The sequence below is a fragment of the Antrostomus carolinensis genome, unplaced genomic scaffold, assembly GCF_000700745.2.
Source record: "Antrostomus carolinensis isolate BGI_N321 unplaced genomic scaffold, ASM70074v2 scaffold1527, whole genome shotgun sequence".
Taxonomy (NCBI): Eukaryota; Metazoa; Chordata; class Aves; order Caprimulgiformes; family Caprimulgidae; genus Antrostomus; species Antrostomus carolinensis.
The window spans coordinates 63773-82304 of NW_010327847.1; the positions used below are offsets into that span (position 1 = coordinate 63773).

General features: G+C 38.2%; 1 protein-coding gene across 3 annotated transcripts in view; it reads right to left on the bottom strand.

The window, feature by feature from the left end:
- GREB1 (growth regulating estrogen receptor binding 1) overlaps positions 1-18532 on the bottom strand; it is a 59647-nt gene that overhangs the window by 22678 nt on the left and 18437 nt on the right. For 2 of the 3 annotated variants that reach the window (XM_029085957.1, XM_010172003.2), the window contains exons 8-21: positions 17583-17720; positions 17215-17400; positions 15970-16320; positions 15126-15254; positions 13505-13630; positions 12519-12716; positions 12248-12428; positions 10203-10395; positions 9469-9605; positions 7805-8144; positions 6170-6285; positions 5279-5478; positions 3380-3469; positions 696-1312 (exon numbers count right to left, since the gene is read on the bottom strand). In XM_029085957.1, the coding sequence (XP_028941790.1) occupies positions 696-1312; positions 3380-3469; positions 5279-5478; positions 6170-6285; positions 7805-8144; positions 9469-9605; positions 10203-10395; positions 12248-12428; positions 12519-12716; positions 13505-13630; positions 15126-15254; positions 15970-16320; positions 17215-17400; positions 17583-17720 (3002 nt within the window). Of the gene's footprint in view, positions 1-677; positions 1313-3379; positions 3470-5278; positions 5479-6169; positions 6286-7804; positions 8145-9468; positions 9606-10202; positions 10396-12247; positions 12429-12518; positions 12717-13504; positions 13631-15125; positions 15255-15969; positions 16321-17214; positions 17401-17582; positions 17721-18532 lie in introns of all 3 variants that reach the window. The other variant, XM_029085958.1, reaches the window with a different exon arrangement.

Consider the following 18532-nt stretch of genomic DNA (forward strand, 5'->3'; position numbering starts at 1 on the left):
CAAACTTCAGCAGATCATGAGAGGCACAATATTACCTTTAGCATGCAACATGCGCATTGAACTAGGAGATACCTTGCTCAAAGATAAGGGCTAAATATTCTTAGAGAATTTAGAAGAGAAGGAATTTCCTAGGACTATACCTATTTCCATATATCTTTTCAAAGTAATTTAAAACTCTTGGGTCAGCTACTCATCTAGTAAACATGGCTCTGCTAATGCTGAACTGGCCTTTTTGCATGTATTGGTTACAACAGTTTCTATTTCTGTCTGCTGTGTGGAGGAAACAGAGAAAATAATTATAAACTCCCAACTGTCTTCAGATTGATCATAAGAGAGCAGTGCTGTGAAGATCTTTCATCTTTATTTCAGATGTAAATGCATATTCAACTTTAACAAACTGAAATTATACATGAAATCTCTCTCTTGAGCAAAATATCTTTTAAAACATTTTAAGGGAGAGAGACTGACAGAAAATGAATGTTGCTGCAGCTTCATTGTCTTTGAACTCAAGTTAATATTAAAGAAAGGAAGATTATTTTATTAGAAGGGATTAGGAAATAAAATATAAGGAATTCACTCTCCACAAAATAAACGTCCTTCAAGTATGAATAATAATAACTAAACCATGTTTCTCTGAGACTGTGATAAAATTAAACAAAATAAATCAGTGATAATACCTTGTTCTTATTACACACCTGTGGTGGCCCACTCAGCAATAGCCTCCTTGGGTGAAAGGTGTCCATTCTGCCCTCATTTCTATTGTTGTAGTCCATATGGATTGGCTTGGGAACCGTCCATTGGCGGTAGTATAGCGACTGCTCCGTGCAAGTCATCATCTTACTCATAAGAGGACGAAAAGAACTTGCCCACATGACAGAATGACAAGGCAAGAGGGAAGATGATTTGGGAAGTCCACTGCTGTCTGTAGAAGTAATAATGTCATAAACCAGTTTGGGCAGGAAAACTATGGGAGGCTGTTTTGATGCTTTGCTCATGGAGCATTGAGAGGTCTGTAGGATGAAGGAGTTATGAGTAGGTGCAGAGGAGGAAGAAGAGGAGGAGAAAGGTGAGGAGGATGACGAGGTGATGGAAATTTGGGTACTTTTTATGTTTTGTTTCATATCCAGCTGTTCAGTTATCAGTGGCAAGTGTTTGCTGATTGTTGTTTGTGCCCCCTTATCTACTTTCTGCTTCTGCCTTTCATAGTTATTTGTAGTTTCTTCAGCACTGCTGCTTAGGACTTGGTGGGGGGATTTTGCTGTATCCCCTGCTGCTATTAAAGGAGGAGATGATTCATTGCAGAATGCTGTAACTAAAAGAAAATTTTTATTTCAACACAGTGCAACTATCTCTGCTAGACAATGCCATAGTTAAACAAAACAAAATAATCATTTAGATAGAGTATGTATCAAACATTGCAATCCCACTCCTGTTCTTGCTTTCACCTTTCTCATGCAGAAGGTCATAATGGGACTAGTTTGGAGTATTCATATCAATGCAGAAAGTGGCTTTTAAAGTACTGAAGTGCACAGGAAAGATATCAGTGATTGTTCTATCCTCTACTTCCCTCATCCATTCCTTGCTTAAAGTGCTCATTAGATACATTCATCACTCAAGACAAATACAAAATTCCTGAAACCATCGTTTTAAAGAGTGTAAGCAAGTAAGTATTCACAGGCTATTACCCCATCAGACTACGGGAACATCTACACAGACTGACATCTAGAAACAGTCCTCTGAGTCAGATGTGATCCAACACCCTTGTCTGCGTCGCTGCAGCAATTAGTCTGATCTAATAAAACCTGGCTCTCAAGTCTCTGGTGCTACATAATGCATTAATGCCTTCATACAGCTTTTGGTCAGCTCAGAGCACGTACTGAACTCAAAAATGTTGGTTTTGAATTTCATGTAGATATACCCACAGCTAATTGCTGATTTTCTGAAAGTGCTATATTTTTACCTTATAAATTCTAATTACTAAGATTTTTTGAAAGTTTGAGGCCTCATTTTAAGTGGTTCTGAGCATCTTTAAGTCTTAGTGAATTCCAAAGAGGAGATGCAAACACTTCAAGTCTTCAAAGTAGTCTGAGAACTAGTTGAGGAATTGGTCTCCACACAGTACTAGGAATTTCTGTCTGAAGCTGAACATAGATAAAAGCAGCTTTCCTCTCATGGTGAAAACAGCAGTCTTGGTTCTCAAAAAAATCCCTCATTTTTAACTAATAAAACTCCATAGTTTCTCTTGGTCTCAATAAATAGTAAGGTATACTCCATCTGCATATTCATCTAAAGTAGCCAGTAATGGACTTCAGCAATAAATGCAAAAATATTAATGGTAGCATGAATGGCTTCAAGTAAAACTACTGTGACATCCCAAAAATACCAGTATCCAAAATCACAGAAAGAAAAGAAAGGAAAAAAGATTCCTTTAACTACAGGCAAGTTGAGGCCACAAAACCATAGGCAGGCCACATGGACACTGTGGAACTGATGAGCAAGTCAACTTTAAGGAACACAACAAAATTTTGAAAATTAAAGTGTTGATTAAGCTCAGCCAAAAGTTTTCAAGCTTTTTTTTTTTTTTGTAACCACCACTGTGCCCGTAGAAAAGAAACCATGTGCCAAATATGCATGTCACGATGTTGAAAATTACAATTATATCAAAAGAATTTACTATCACTGACAAAAACCAATGTTTTAAAAAGCTGCATGAGATTGAAACCTCTAGGAAGTTATGGTACAATTTCTATTCCACACTTTTATTCAATTCTCCTCTTGATATTATCTGCATAAAAAGCATGCAAAAAATTTATCAGGAAAAAGAGCTGTAGTAGTTCTCAACATTTCCCCATGCTTTCTACATCAGTTTGCAGATTAAAAAGGAACCAAATATTTTTAAAATTATCCACCTCCAAGAGAGCTTTCAAACAGCAAAATTAATGAGTGAACATTCCAGAGCCAAAACAAAAAGGTAAAAATACCAATGAGAATGACCATGCTTTTTCTCTTACAGATTTTAAAAAGATCTTTAAAAAATGTGAAGCATGTTTTCTTTTTCATAAATTGTCATAGCTTCAGTGAATGTACTCAGCCACCACAGTACTAACTGAGAATTCGTACCTCGGTGGCACATATTAAAGAAGTGCCTGGTTTAGGCACACCACCCTGTGATTATTTTTCAAGCAAGAAAAGATCCTATTTCTTATATTTCAGTAGTCTGACCCTTATTTTTTAAAAACTTATCTTTAGTGATCCTACTAATATAGGCCTTATGAGAATTTTAGTGATTTATGCCTTTTATTATTTATCTAATAAGCTGAATAAAAGGTCTCTTTTATGTCCTAAATGCAACTTAAGAGAGATGATCTTAAGTTCTTACGGGAAGCTTTTGAAGAGAGAGATGAAGATGCAGAGTCATGGGAACGAGATCTTTCTCTTTTCATAGGACTTCTCTTTTCTGAAGTAGAACCTGTTGCATGAATGGTAGTAAGGGAGAACAAAAACAAACGTAGTTTAAGTAAACCAGTAAGAAGGCACTGCTACATTGTCAAAGTAAGGAAAAGTACACGAGTTTGTGTGGGTTTTATCCTCATTCTGACACTGTTTTCAGTATGGAGAGTATCTGTTCCTACCACACAATATTGGATCAGCCTATGGTCTAATCTAACTGTACTGAGCTGTAACAGCTTCACAAAATCAATGCTGCAGCCAGGAGCTGGTAATTTCTAGGTATGTCTCAACCATGTTTTCTCTTTCTACCCATGTCTTACTTTCCTCACTAATCCAGTGTCAGGGAAACCAACAAGCAACACGCTGTTTTGTCAGTATGTTATGAAATTACCTCCTACCCCACACATTATAGCTTTATGGCCAAATTGTATCTCAGCTTTTGGTGATGAAAATATCCACCAAAGATATTCACTTGAGGTTCCTAGCTTAGGCATCTAAGCTAAAATGCTTGTTTCTGCACAGTTTTACCATGATAAGCAGAGACATAAACACTGCCAGCAGAAAACTTAGACTGAAAATCTATCATCTCGGGTGTTTTGAATTGGACTCTGGAGGAGCATACCATACTTCATGGACTAGGCAGGCAGCCTTACAATTTAGACACCTAACAACTTTGGTGTCCATTTGACTCAGATCACATACAGCCTCAGCATACTTCAGCTTAAATGCACAGAAGTACTCATCACCTCTGAAGTAGGCCTCTCTTGTAGAAAGTTTGAGGATGACCTCAGGTACTTCATTACTGTATGAAAAGTACTTATTTGACTAAAGTAAATACTTCTGTTCTGTTTGTTCTGTTATCTTTATTATCAAGAAGTAAGAACATAATAGGTGAAGAGTAACCAGCTCTCTTCCTCCTCGTAGTGTAGAAAAGGAAATTAAGGCAAGCAGTTTGAGATTTAAATAACCTACAGGGATAAAAATCTTCTGTTTTACACAGTTACAAGGCACAGCAGACTATAAATAAAAACATAAAGAACTTAATTACAATTGATAACGCCCATTAACTATAACTCAAAAAAACTCCCAGCATTTCCTGGGTAAATTATTGCTGTTTGTTTAAACATTTATATGTTCTTAATTGCTCTCTTAAGAAATGATAATTCATCAACTCTACCCTGTCAATTTGAATTAATGAACATTCTCAAGGAGCACTCAGAAGTTACTATGTTCCGATACATTTTTCTAGCCACACTGTTTAACACCTTACAAACTAGAGACTACTCAGCTGTACTATATACAGTTTCCCTGGGAGGAATCTTCATCATTGTCAGTACGTAAGCACAGGCTTGGTAGCATCAGTCAGTGACAGTTTAGGTGGTGTTGCCCCTGCTATGAGGGAAGGGATCAGGTCACTGCTTCCCAGAGGGCAAAGCACACACTTCCCTGCTGCAGGGAAGGCAACGCAGCACAGCGCTGTGGACAGAGAGCATCGCTGGGTGTACTCACTTGAGCTCCATTTTGTGGCTGCCAGAACATACAGGGCCAAGGAGAGAGGGAGAGAGGAGAGAGAAGGAAGCCAAAAAACAGAGAGAGAACAGATGCAGCAGCAGGACTGCAAGAGATTAAAAAGCTGCAGCAGCAGCCGTCCTGGGCATGGAGAGTGAGAAAACACAGGTTCAATGAGATGAAGTAGAAGTGAGGAGCAGAGCTAGCTCAGTAAGGCTAACTCCAGAAACCCTCACTGAGTAGCTATCCATGCAATCCTGCTTTTTCTACTACAACTCTTTTATTTTACAGCTTCTTTTATTATCACTACTAATAATACCTTCCATCGCTATTTCTTCATCTTCATTATCAGTGCTGCTTAGTTTCTCTGGGTCACTTTCTAACACATCATTCACAACTGCTTTCTCTGTGTGAATTTCTGAGCTCACAAAGTATGCTGCCAAACCAAGTTCTTGCTCCAAGGTTGTCCTTACCAAACAAGATGAATTTATTAAACGTAGGTCACAGTATCTCAGTGATCTAGAGAAAAACAAGATGGGTTAGTATGAAAACTCACTGTAATCTACTTTCTTACTTATTTTACAAACATAGCCAAAGGAGAATATTTTCCTGATCTGCTTAAACTACAGATGAGATAAAACACAGTATATCTTTTGTGCTTAATAAGTTTACTACGGTGGTGCATAGACTTTTCTTTTTCTTAATCCAGTGCACTGAACGTTAGTGTCAGCATAAGAGAAAGAATAATCATTTGAGTTCTAAACCTAACACACAGAATGGGATTCAGCTGAACATACAAAAGCATTTAGTGCCCCAGGGCATCCTGTCTGGCTTCCAACTGCCATTCCAGAAGGCACTGATCTCTCCACACATCCTGTAGCATGTGTGCTAGCATTATGCAGACATCTCAGCTACTCTAAGGTATCTAAAGTAGCTATATTTTTTTTTTTTTACATACCTTTATTCTCTCCTCTAAAATGAGACCACTCTCATATTTTCTGAGCTATTTATATCTTATATGCTATAAACAGAAGGTTATTATTAACAATATTGTGTTTGTATTTATGATATAAAAAGTGACAAAAAAATGGAAAAGAAACATCTTGACACTGAAATCTATTTTCTTCTCCCACAATTTATTACACATCTTTAGCTATTTGGTAAGCAATGGATAAAAAACTGCTGCTGAGAAAATACTGGATCTTCTTACCTTGGCAAGGACTCTCCTTGTGGATCCATACCACTAAATATCAATATACAAGGCAAACCTTCCAATTCCAAATAGGTCTGTGGCCTCCAATCTACATCTTCAATTTTCTGCCAGACCTGTGTAAGATAAGAAACACTGTTGGACATATCTATATGGCACAAATATAAACACAGATATATATTCTTTTATCATCCATTACAGGAATCAGTTTGTATAGTGGATGGATGCTTCACCAAGAGAAGCCATAGAGCAAGGCCAATTTCAACACAGGTAGATTGCACAGTTCCTAGAGCAGTACGTGTAGCAATCAGCCTGCTGTAAGTCTGAGGAGATTGGGACAGTATGTCCCAGTCTGAAAGGCCTCCCAGCTTCCCAGCTGCATAGCACTGAGGCCGGGGCATAGACAGGTAGAGTGGATATGGTATAATGTACAATAATGGAGCTTTGGGGGAGAGCAGGGTACTGAGGCGTTGCTTCTAGTGGCAGATAATGTATACATGTCTGAGTCCAAGGAAGAAAATGAACCAGGAACAAGACTTTTTCACCTTAGAGGAATAGGAAAGCTGAAAGTGTTCAACACACACATATCACTGTCCTTCCTTGCTGCTCTCTGAAGTCTCCTGCTCTCCCCCAAAGCTGTTCATTCTCCTGATAACTTCATGAGAAGTTTAATAACTAGATCTATTTTTTGACCAGCTATACTGCTTTACTGACACCAGCCAGTCCTTTTTGCTGTAAGACAGATCTACAGATAAGGAGTACACAGTAGGACCAACAGTACAACTCAGCCTCTGACATTTGTACATGTACCACTATTACACATGCCAGAGAAGAAAATCAGGGTGTGATTCAGAACTTATAGTGATTTTTCACAGTAAGTTATACCTGATTTATAGCAGAATGAGATCAGCATTAGGCCTTGGATCTCAAATGACTTCATCAAGCACGTATTGAACCAGATACAGTACACAGTGTGTACCATATATATATTTCACCATTCTAGAATGCAAATACATTTTTGCTTTGGTGATCAAATGATGGTAATTTTATGAAAAGCAAGGCAGTATCAGAGGCTTTTGTTAAACAGATGACCCACGACTCTGGACCTAGAGGACATAAATTAATCCATAAACCATGGTCCAGAAAGCATAAATTCCTGAGCTGGAATACCAGCGTGCTGTAGGACCCAACACTGCCATCACTGATTCGGTGCCTTCATGCCACCTGCTGGTGACATGAATAACATAACTCTCAACTGGTCACTGTTTAAAATCTTTTTGCACTGTGACGATTTTGTGAGAAAATTCTCCTTAAACTGTGACAATTTTATTTGGCTTTTTTCCTTATTGCTCATGGTCCCTGTAGATAAAAACAGTTCACCTATTTGGGAGAGGTGCTGCTGGAAGTCAAGTTCTAGCCATACTAGTTAATACTCCACTGAGTATTAACCAGAGGTAGGACAGTAGAGGTGTCACAGACAGTATATTTAAAAGATAAAAGTCATATTCCTTATGTTAGCTTTTATTTTTACTAGTAAGACCTGAAATTCAGTTCATGGTCATAAGTCTCACCAGTAAAGTCTCCCCACCTACCCATCTAATGAAGCTTCCCAGTATATGCCATTCTGCAAGTTACCTTTAGTTGCTCCACAAAGTGCTTCCCTATTGTGATTCCAGAATTAGGATTTCCCAAGATTATTTCAAAGTTATCTTCAAGGGCTAGTCTTTCCCTTACATTATACAGACGTTCATATGCCACTGCAGCCAGCGGAGTACATGGAATTCTCAACACTACCATGAGGCCATGACCACTAGGACATTGTCTTGAAGAGTTTATTAGGTTTTGTGTGATTTCCAGAGTTTCAACTGAGGTGTAATTCTTCATCTGAGAAAGACCACACACTGCCATCATAGCTGCAGAGTAGTGTTGTATGAGGACAAAAGTCCTTATCACTGCACTGTGTAATCTGGGGAACCTGAAATAAATGGTGAATTAAATAGTGAACTATTAAAGGCTAAAGTGAAAAAGCTAATTTTTACAAAAATATAGTAAACTCAGGATATTCTCCTGTAAAGAACACTTCATACCTACAATACAGCAGAATCTCACCCAGTTGGATAATTTTTGCAAGGCATCATTTCACGATTGGAACTGATGTTGTCTCTATTTCTTAGTAAAGATTTATTAAGTAAGCAGTCAAGTCAGGTTACATCACTTTAAGTTACCAAGACTTTACTGCTGTTACAAAATTTATCACAGAATACTTGCTAAGGCACTTAGGAATATCATCAATCAAAACCATATTCTCTTATCAATGAGAATCATATTCTTCATTATGTGTTATTCTTAAGGGGTGGGAGAGTGAGTAGGGTGTTTCTCTTGATTTTTTATGGAAGCCCTGAAACCAACTTACTCTTACTTCCAAGAGGACTAAATACGTAGGCAGCATCCAGTGAGCACTCCAATTTCCCAAACCTGGGTACACCCTGTCTCAGTGCCCAGTCTATGGAAGGGAGAGAAGTGGATACGCAATAGTTGTGCTTTCATTTCCACAGAAGTGAAACCCAGGTGCACAGTAAAAAGGGGAATTATGGCTTGCTCAGAAAAGTGCCTGACGTGTAATCAGAGCTCCAAAGCACACTGTAGCAACGCCCAGGGATGTGCTCAGTCTCCCACTTAACAATACAAAATCACAAGATTTCACTTCTCCTGTCTCATTCTTCTTACAGACCCCAAAGAGTTCATCCACAGCTGCATACAGAATGTGTCACTACTCTTTTGCAGTGCTTCCAGACTTGCTCCACAAGGACCAAGGAAAACTTGAGTGATGTATTTTCAAGCTCTTTCATCACTGATTTAAGTACATAAACTACCCTGACATACCTACTTCTCTTCATGGTCCAAGTGCAGTATACACAAATTCTATACATCAAAATTAGCCAGGGTCAGCAAGTGGTAACACTGACCAAAAGTAATAACATACTACATGATTATGCAATGTTAGATTATTATAATATAGAAACAGCTACTGGTCACAACAAGAACACACTCTAAATTGGGCTAAACAGTGTGCATGTTCATAGTAAGTGTCAGCCTAGACTGAGCAGATTATAGGCCAAATATATACAAAAAAGATGGAAGGGGGAAATAACAATGACTGAAACTCTCTTGCATACACTGACAAGCTGACTTGTGGGATAGTGAGGAAAAAAAAACCCCAAGAACCAGGTTTCTAGCTAGTAACTCAAGCAACTAGAACACACCTCCAAAATTTCCTGTGTTAAAGGAGGGTACCATACCTCTTTCCCAAAGCCATCACCATTGCTTCAAAAGAGCTGTCGTACCGAAGCAGTGGAATACTATGTCCAGAGAGGGTGGACTCAATGAATTCTGACAGTCCAAAGTATTTCTTGTTTTCATGGTACAAATCTACACCCTAAAGCAAATGAAGAAATAAAAATATAATGGTAAACTCTCTCAATTATTCATTTAAAATTGATTAATTATTGGTATCTCATATATTTGCAATCATATTCTCTAAGCATACATCTACTCAGACATATTAAAAGAAGGAGAGAAACAGAATTAACTTTTTAGAGAGAACAGAAGTTTGACCCAAACTTTCCTTGTTTGTTTCTCTCTCTCATTCTCTCTCCCCACACATACATATACACAGACAGAACAGCTAGGTACGGAATAAATATGCACACATATTAAGAAAATCCATGTATGTACATATATTTATGTAGTAATGCACTAGAGACAGATTTTCAGATGGTTTCCATTCATGTAGCTCAAAGATTTTTACCAGAGCTACTACAGTTTATAGAAGGTTTAAAAGGAATAAAGAAAAAAACCAAGAAATTATGGGATAAGCAAAGGGAATAAGAACTTGCCACAGACTGAACAAGAAAATGATGCCATGTAAACTTCATTCTTGTTTACAAAAAATCATGAGGCCTCCACAGTTTTGTGACAAATGCAAAATAACGTATGAAAAGCTCACAAGAGCACTTCAAAGCATCCATCTTACATTGCTGTATGAAGAAGGCCAGTGGATCTCATTGTAAGGGCTGATATGAGTATGCTGTGTCTGCAGCGCATAGGGGAAGGAAGTCACATGCAGGGTCACAATATTCGGCGCCTCTTTCACCTCCCTGCAGTTCAACAGTCTATCAACAAGTCCTGTAGACAGTTCTGTTTGAGGATAAAGGCTATGCATAGCACTGCAAAAAAGAAACCCAGAACTCTCCAAAGTGATCGGCATAAGGGAACATTTGTGTCAGTGGAACAGCTTTAACCTGGATGTGAAATCAAAGTTAAACATGTACAATGAACTTAGGATTCTATTCTTTGCTCTGCTTTCGTTGCATAGAAGGATGGGAAAAGAAATGCAAATTATTTCACTGCAGCTGAAAATTTCTGTAAGTCTGATGAGCTCCCTAGCTAGCAACTTACCAGTCCTTTACAGTTATCAGAATATGAGACATAAAAGATGAAAGGAAGCTGAAGTTTTGGCAGTTACCAATAGATGCATAGTCCTGTAGTAACTTTGGTCAGATTGTTAGTGCTGCCTTTAAGAAAATGTAATTCTTACCTACAAAAATCAAGATAGAAAATGACAGACAGTAAATAAGTATGATAGAAAAACAGAGGGAAACTACTTGTGATAGATTAAATATGAAAGGGATGAATAATAAATTACTAGGGCAAATGTCAGTATCACGGAAAATCTACAGTCAATTCCTTGCTCCAGTGTAAAACTTCAGTCCAAACTCATGCTTTTTAATTTTTGGGAGTTACCTGCAGTGACAAGTTACAAGCCTAGTCACTGCAAGCTCCTTCTGTTACCATCAGAGAGAGATAAGTAACTCCAGAAACTGGTTGTGTGCACCCATGACCTGGGTCAGTCCTCAGAGATGCCCATGTCTCTGTTGTGACTGTGATTGCCTGGCAATCCCAGGCAATTACACTCCTGTTTTAGGCACTTCATTTGACTGACTTCAGTTAGGTGGCATAAATCCTGCTGTGCAGAACAGTCACTTCAATATTTGTCACTTACACATCTGTATTATGTAAGAGGAAGAAATATCAGTTAAGCAGCAATACAGGTACTTCCCTACCACTGAAGGATGTTATACGAATAAAAGCCTTAAAGGCAGTGACAGTTCTAATAAGTTGTGTAAGTTCCTAAGATATCAAGGAGTTGAACAGGAAACTTTCACATGCAAAAATAAATTTTGGTGCAAATCATCATTCTTAACCAGTGTGAAAGACAAGACCTTGTCACCTCATTCACAAGCAAGATCCCATAGTTTTTGGTTTCAGAAACACTACTGCACTCCCAAAGTTTGAATATGTTGGTGTTTCTGGAATTCAGTGTGTTCTCTATGCTCTCCTGTGCCTCAGAAGCCAGAAAGCAAAAGCAGCCTAACTTCTCAGCAGGCAGATTGCTGAGAAGCCACAGAAATAGGACGCTGTGAGGGGAGCAATGAGTTACACGAGTGAGCTGATGGGGAACTTGTAAACATTGGAAAGACACTTCCCTGCTTCCCTGAGAAGTCTACCTGACATTACTATGTATCCATAGAAGCTTTCAGTTCTTACAAATCAGTTATTCCAGATTGAAAAAAACATTGTACTGGAAAATTTCCAATCAGTTAAAAAAATAAACAGCGGTGTTGGCTCGCTAGTTATCAACTCACTGTGGAGGGTTTTTGCATGTTTTACAGCCCAGAGGACACTGATGGAGGATAATGAGCTCTGTGTAGTTTCACAGGAAGCTTTCCTTTGAACAAATGACAACCAGCCAAAAAAAAAAAAAGCTATGGCTGAAAAAAGATAAGAATGGTGAGCAAGGAAAGCTGAAACATTTCACTGAGGCATAATATAATAAGCAGGATAAGAATAAATCAAGAAGGACCTTAAAAGAAAACATGTTTATTCAACAGATGGGAAGAGAGAGTTAGCAGAAAGATGCAAACAGAAAGATGAAGGAAAGGATAAATCAGACACCTGATCTTGAAAGCTAATGTAAACAATAATAATTTATCTAAAAACAAGTTACAGTTTTCTTACCTCATTAGATCCCAGTGTGCGTGATCATGGATTAGGACAAACAGTGTATGTGGATTCTGCATAGAGTTTTGTAAAAAGACTTTGAATTTAATTTGAGCTTCTGCATCTAGTTTCATAACATACTGTTCCACCCTCTGTTTTGTAAGATGTTCCTTTTCTAATCCAAGTTCTAATAAAATACCTAAAGAAATGAAATAAATGTCAGTATTTCCAGATACAAATGCATTTAACAATTTCCTGCAAATCTAAAATAAAGCTAACTAATGAGCACCTGAGTGCCAGAGATGAAACAAAGTCTGCTGATAAGTCACTTCGGAGGGTGGAACACAAATCAAGAAATCAATTTTCTCAAAGGAACCCAAATCAAGATTTTGAGTGCTGGAGTCAGCAATTGAGCAAATATGAGACAGCAATTTCTGAGCCACAGCTAGCTGGAATGGACGAATCTGGTGTCGTTCAATCTGATAACCTGGAAAAAGGCAAAATTCTGTTTAGATATATGCCCAAAATCTAACGAAATGCAAAATGATAGAGTCTGGCAAAGAATGACTGTTCTACTCTTTAAGATACTTTGACTATGAACAGGAGGTCAAGTTTGGGAAAAACTATATGGAATATAGGCTGGGGAGGGACATTTTACAAAGGCAGGTAGTGATAGAACAAGGGGTAATGGCTTTAAACTGGAAGAGGGGAGGTTTAGGTTAGATATGAGGAAGAAACTCTTTCCTGTGAGGGTGGTCAGACACTGGCACAAGTTGCCCAGAGAAGATGTGGATGCCCTTTTCCTGGAAGTGTTCAAGGCCAGGTTGGATGAGGCTTTGAGCAATGTGGTCTAGTGGAAGGTGTCCCTGTTTATGGCAGGGGGGTTGGAACTCGATGATCTTTAAGGTTCCTTCCAACCCAAACCATTCTGTGATTCTATGATTCTATGAATACACAAAGAGATCTTTCTGCATTTGGGCTTTTTGGTCCTATAATTCTCTTAAATGTCTGAGAGGTGAAAGTGAACTTATGCAATAGCATTCTGCTACCACAGAAGTAACACTTAAGAACTCCAAAGACGACAACATCCAGTGGAATGAAGCGGAGAATCCATCAGTGTAAATCTGAATACCCCAAGACATGAGTTGCTGTTTGACTCAGGACCTTTGCCTTCAAGAGCCTAGGACTCTGCCCAAATGGGTCTAAGTGCACACTCAGAAATCTGGTCTCAAGTACCCTACTCTGTTACCTTTTTAGAAAATCTTCCTTACTTACTTGTACACACAGTTGTTCCATTTCCATTCAGTGCTGTTGGTTTATTCACTGAAGCAGAAACTGATGAAGAGATGTGCCCTTGGTTTTCCTGAGAAAATTTCTCCAGCAAAAGATCAATGTCACCCTCTATGAAATTGAAGCAATAGTGGAATAAGTATCCATGTTAACAAGACCTGCATTTCATACTGATTTTGTTTTGCAGATCTTAGAGCTTTGTATACGCTAGCTAGTCATCCTGCCCTTGGCTTGAGCGCTGTTTTATACAGGAATCCTCTTGTTATTTTCTATTGCATCTGTTTTTGCAGCATATCACTAATAAATCAGGCCAGGAAACGACAGATCAGCTCTGCAGATCACGGGCTAGGGCATTTATGGAGGATGGCAAAAAACTAGCCTCAAGGCCTGATGCAAATCAGCAACCAAAAAGACATGAAACTGGCTTAGTTTATGTTCAGACTATGGAGCTGTACTGTTCACTAATAAGGATTACAAGAAGCTTTGGAAAATATAATAAATATTTTTAAATCTTTAACATTTTTGAGTGACGGAAAGAAAAATAATTCCCTATAAAGCTGAAAGACAAATATGGGTTTTGTAGCTACGCACAATGCTGAAGCAAGCATGGTTCTATTGAAATACATCTGCAAATATATCCTATTTAGCAGGGACCCTGCTTACAGGTGAAAGCTATGCAGAGAATACAATATGCCTGTCCTGAGTATTTAGTATTTTCTCAGCAGTTGAATAGATGTTTGAACATGTCTGAGCGCAGAAAGGCAGGGTCTGCCCTGTGAAGTGCAATCCAGTGGATATAGGCAGCGACTATTTTTAGGATGCTCATTTACTTGTTCTACTCAAACAATACAAATAGCAAAAGTCACTTTGAGAATCATACTTTGAAGATACTAAGAGCACAAACACTATCATAACTACTTGTTCAAGGAAACGAGTTTCTCTTAAGTGGCCATTCAAAATAGCATGACACTTCCAGAAGGGTTCCTGTGATCTAAGTACAGATTTACCAACATGACGTGAATGGCAAAAGGGACTGTGACATCCCATTAACACTGACAAATATGCTGCATGGGCTCTAGCTGTGTCATACAATTTAACTTTCCATGTGACTGGATCTATCTGCAGATAATCCTGCCCGAAGCAGTCCTCAGTATACTCAGTTAAATAATGATCCAGTAACCCTGGCGCTCTTCAATTTTCCTCTCTTTCCCATGCATCATGATGAAGTTCACAGTATTGTAAATTGAAAGGACTGATCCTTCTTTTGATAACTCTTTTCTATCATGGTCTAAATGAATTATATGCCTAGAGCAAAGACTTTATACATTCATATGGATATGGACATGCATCGTATATGGATGGATTTGCATAGCTAAAAAAAATGTGCTCAGCTATTTGCTGGCATGATTTTATGAACTGAGGGATTTTAGAAACTGATGCTTTTAGGAAGAATTTCAATTCAAATGTACTTTCACAACTTTGTCCTTCATTTTTTATTTATTTCTAATAATACCTTGCTTCTGGAAAGGTAATGAACACACCTATTTTAGCTGACTTAAAAGTTTCAGAGACTTGGCACCACACCCCTTTATAACCTGTTAGGTACCTGGGCAGAGTGTGCTAAAGAAGGACCCCAGAGTTTCCACTTTCCCTGTGACCAGCTGATAGTTAACTTCTTTTTGGTAGTCTGAAGGAGTGAGCATGCTCTCAGACAGAACTCTTGCCTGATACTTTCCTAAAAGACAAAAGAGTAATTTTGAAAGCACTTCAAAATAAAGTTAAAAATGTTCTAAGTCATAAAAAAATATTACTCAGCTAAATTAATGCCACGTAAAAAAATGGCAGAGATTAGTCTTTTCTCTTTCCTATGCAAGTATGCACCAGATACCTGTAAGACATTCATGTTTCATAATTCTTTGTGCTTCTTTCCCAGTTTCAGAATATTTGTTGATGCAGTATATAAAAGAGCATATAAATAGTCAAAGGAACTGTCAATTACACTCATAATGAATCTTTGAATGGCTATTCAAATAATTTATTTAATTATCAGCATGGCCCTCAACAGGTTGTGGACAGGAATGACATCGAAAGACCATCATTTAGAAGCTAAGAAAATGTTTAGCCCCGTTCTCACAGTAATATCCCATTCACACAGGCAGGAGAGCTTTATACACTATGTGAGCTGTAACTCGACATTATTTGTTTGTTGTGGTATTGGCTGGGATGCCTTGGTGAGAAAACGGGTAAAGCAGGCAGAATGTGATTTGCTGGGGAGAGACTCAACTGTGCTGCATCAACTTGGGTTCATCAAAACCCATTATTTGTTGGTCAAAGCTCTGCTTAACAATTTCCTGCAAATCTAAAATAAAGCAGCTTATTGAAATTCCACCAAACTCTTCATAGCATTGAATTCCTCTGTTTTGCCTGGAGATAAACCCTTGGGACCTTACCTGTTATCACAATGCAGGAATCAATGGCTCGATTTCTACTGGCACATATGATCACCACATAGTTTGTCTTTAGTAATTTTCCTTCAATGAGCAGCTTAAACATTTCTGAAAGCCCTTCAGCCAGAGAGTAGCTGCACTCGATGATATGGACACTATCGTTACAGGAGCTGGCTGCGAGGCCTGCCAGCCAGGGCAGCTGGGCTGAAGTCACTGGTGCGATCTGGCTGGGCACTTGAGGAAAGGCTTGTGGGATAGCCTGCTGGTACTGACGGATTTCAGACAGGTGTGATTCCCGCCACGAACGCATGAATATTTGTTCCAAATCCTCAATCAAAGGGACCTGGTCTGAGGCTAAAAAAAAAAATTAAAAGGAAAGTATTATGAAACAACTAAACAGAACTGTTGAGTTAAAAACAAAATACTTACTTTTTTAAAGAGATGATCTTGTTTCAGACTTATGCATGCATTACTCTATTGCCCTTAGCAGATGTTAACCCAGTTTTTCATTTTGAAGTGTCTTTGTGATACTCGGGTAAAGCTACCCTAATTGGAACCTAAGCATCAGTAATTAGAAATACTTAAAAGATTGACTGCTGCCTATATAGCATAATACGACCTCTAAGCCACAGACTGTATGCAAGAGCAATGAATTACAGCTCTTTTCCTTTTTTTATTTTTAGTTGCTGAGATTCTAGATCATAGGAGAAGACGAACTTTGTATCATTATATTTCAATCTGTCTGGTCTTCAAGAAATAATTCTTTAGTTTTGTTTCCTTATCATAGAATGTATTGGGTTGGAAAGGACATTCAAAGGCCATCTAGTCCAACCTCTCTGCCGTGAGCAGGGACATCTTTACTAGAGCAGGTTGCTCAGAGCCCCATCAAACCTGACCTTGAATATCTCCAGGGATGGGGCCTCCACTACCTCCCCAGGCAACCTGTTCCAAAGATCTAACACCCTCATATTGAAGAACTTTTTCCTAATATCCAACCTAAATCTACCCTTTTCTAGTTTAAAGCCAATACCCCTCATCCTATTGCTACATGCCCTTGTGAGCATTTCTTCCCCAGCTTTCTTACAGGCACCTTTCACGTACTGGAAGGCTGAATTACCACAATGAAATTTTTTAATATCACATGTCCTAAGACTGATATGTAATATTATCCTGCCCTAGCATTCCCTTTCTCATTTGCCACCATATAATATATTCATTGCAGTCTATCTGGGTGTAAAATAATCATACCTAGTTGAACAAGGTAGTAGACAGTCAGTAAGAGCTGCATTTCCTCAGAAATAGGCTGTATTGTAGAGGCGCCGTACTGTTCATAGGCTCTAGACAAAGACTGGGAATTTCTGTAACAGGTGTACAGCAAAGGACTCACTATCACATCATTAATGTTCCCACAAAGATATGGGAAGTTTCCATGACCTACAAAATAAACAATATTGATACACTTCACATTAATTTCATAATTTTCCATGTATGCATTAAACAGTTTTAACAGTAAACTTTTTAAAACTGAAAGCTTTAGCAGTGTTTAGCAGTAGGACGGGTCTTTACATCTCTTATAAAAAAGATATAAGGTCTTGTTGGGGGGTTTGGGCTTTTACCTTTAAAAATAACTGGCTTTGCTTTACAGATTTTCAGCAAGTTGTCAGGAACTGAGACCGGTTCTCCTGAGCCCACCATTGGAGATGAGGCTGGCCCCACCAAAGCAGAATGTGGTAAAGACGATAGGCTTCCTCCATCTAAGATTTTAGACGTATTGTTACTGGAGTTAGGTCTAATAATGATTTCCTCAAAGAAAAGTTATCCAACATCATCTCATACCCACATTTGGTATTAGTGTTAAATGCTTTTTACGGTTAGATCACACATTTCATGAGCTGTTACTTCAACCATACTATTATGCTAACTTCTTGGAGGACTAATTATTGTTGTGATTTGAACATCACACATGCATCTAAAGATTTTGAAATGTTTATAAACAAACAGTTGCAGGTATGAATGCAAAAATACAGAGACTTATGTGATATCAATGCACAAATAGTTATGATTTGTGTGTTCTCCAAGACATATTTAGTTTCACTGCTTCTAAACAGGTTTTTTTGTTATAGCAAGAAAGAAAAATATAAGATTTAATGTTGCTCAATCGTAACTTCTGTACAGTAATTCTAATTTAAAAAATAGCACATTAAAAGAAAACATTTTGGGGAAAACAGGTTTATTTCGCTGCATGTCACTATAGTCTCTATCTAGACTATATAATCCAAGTTCCAAGAGCACTGACAAATAATTGAAACAATCAATAGTGCTGTGACCTGAGTTATGACACTAACTTTAATATCCTAAAGGTGTTTCAGTGTCTAAAGACGGACACAGGCATCTGTTGGGATTTATTAATAATGACTCAGTGACTGGATCCTAATGAGAGTTAAGCTCAGAGCCTCAGAAAGAAATAAATGGAAATGGAGCATCTAAATCTAGGGAAGCATGTTGGTATCAAACACCTTTCAAAACTCTAATGCAAACATGCATATGTCTCTAAAATATTTACTCT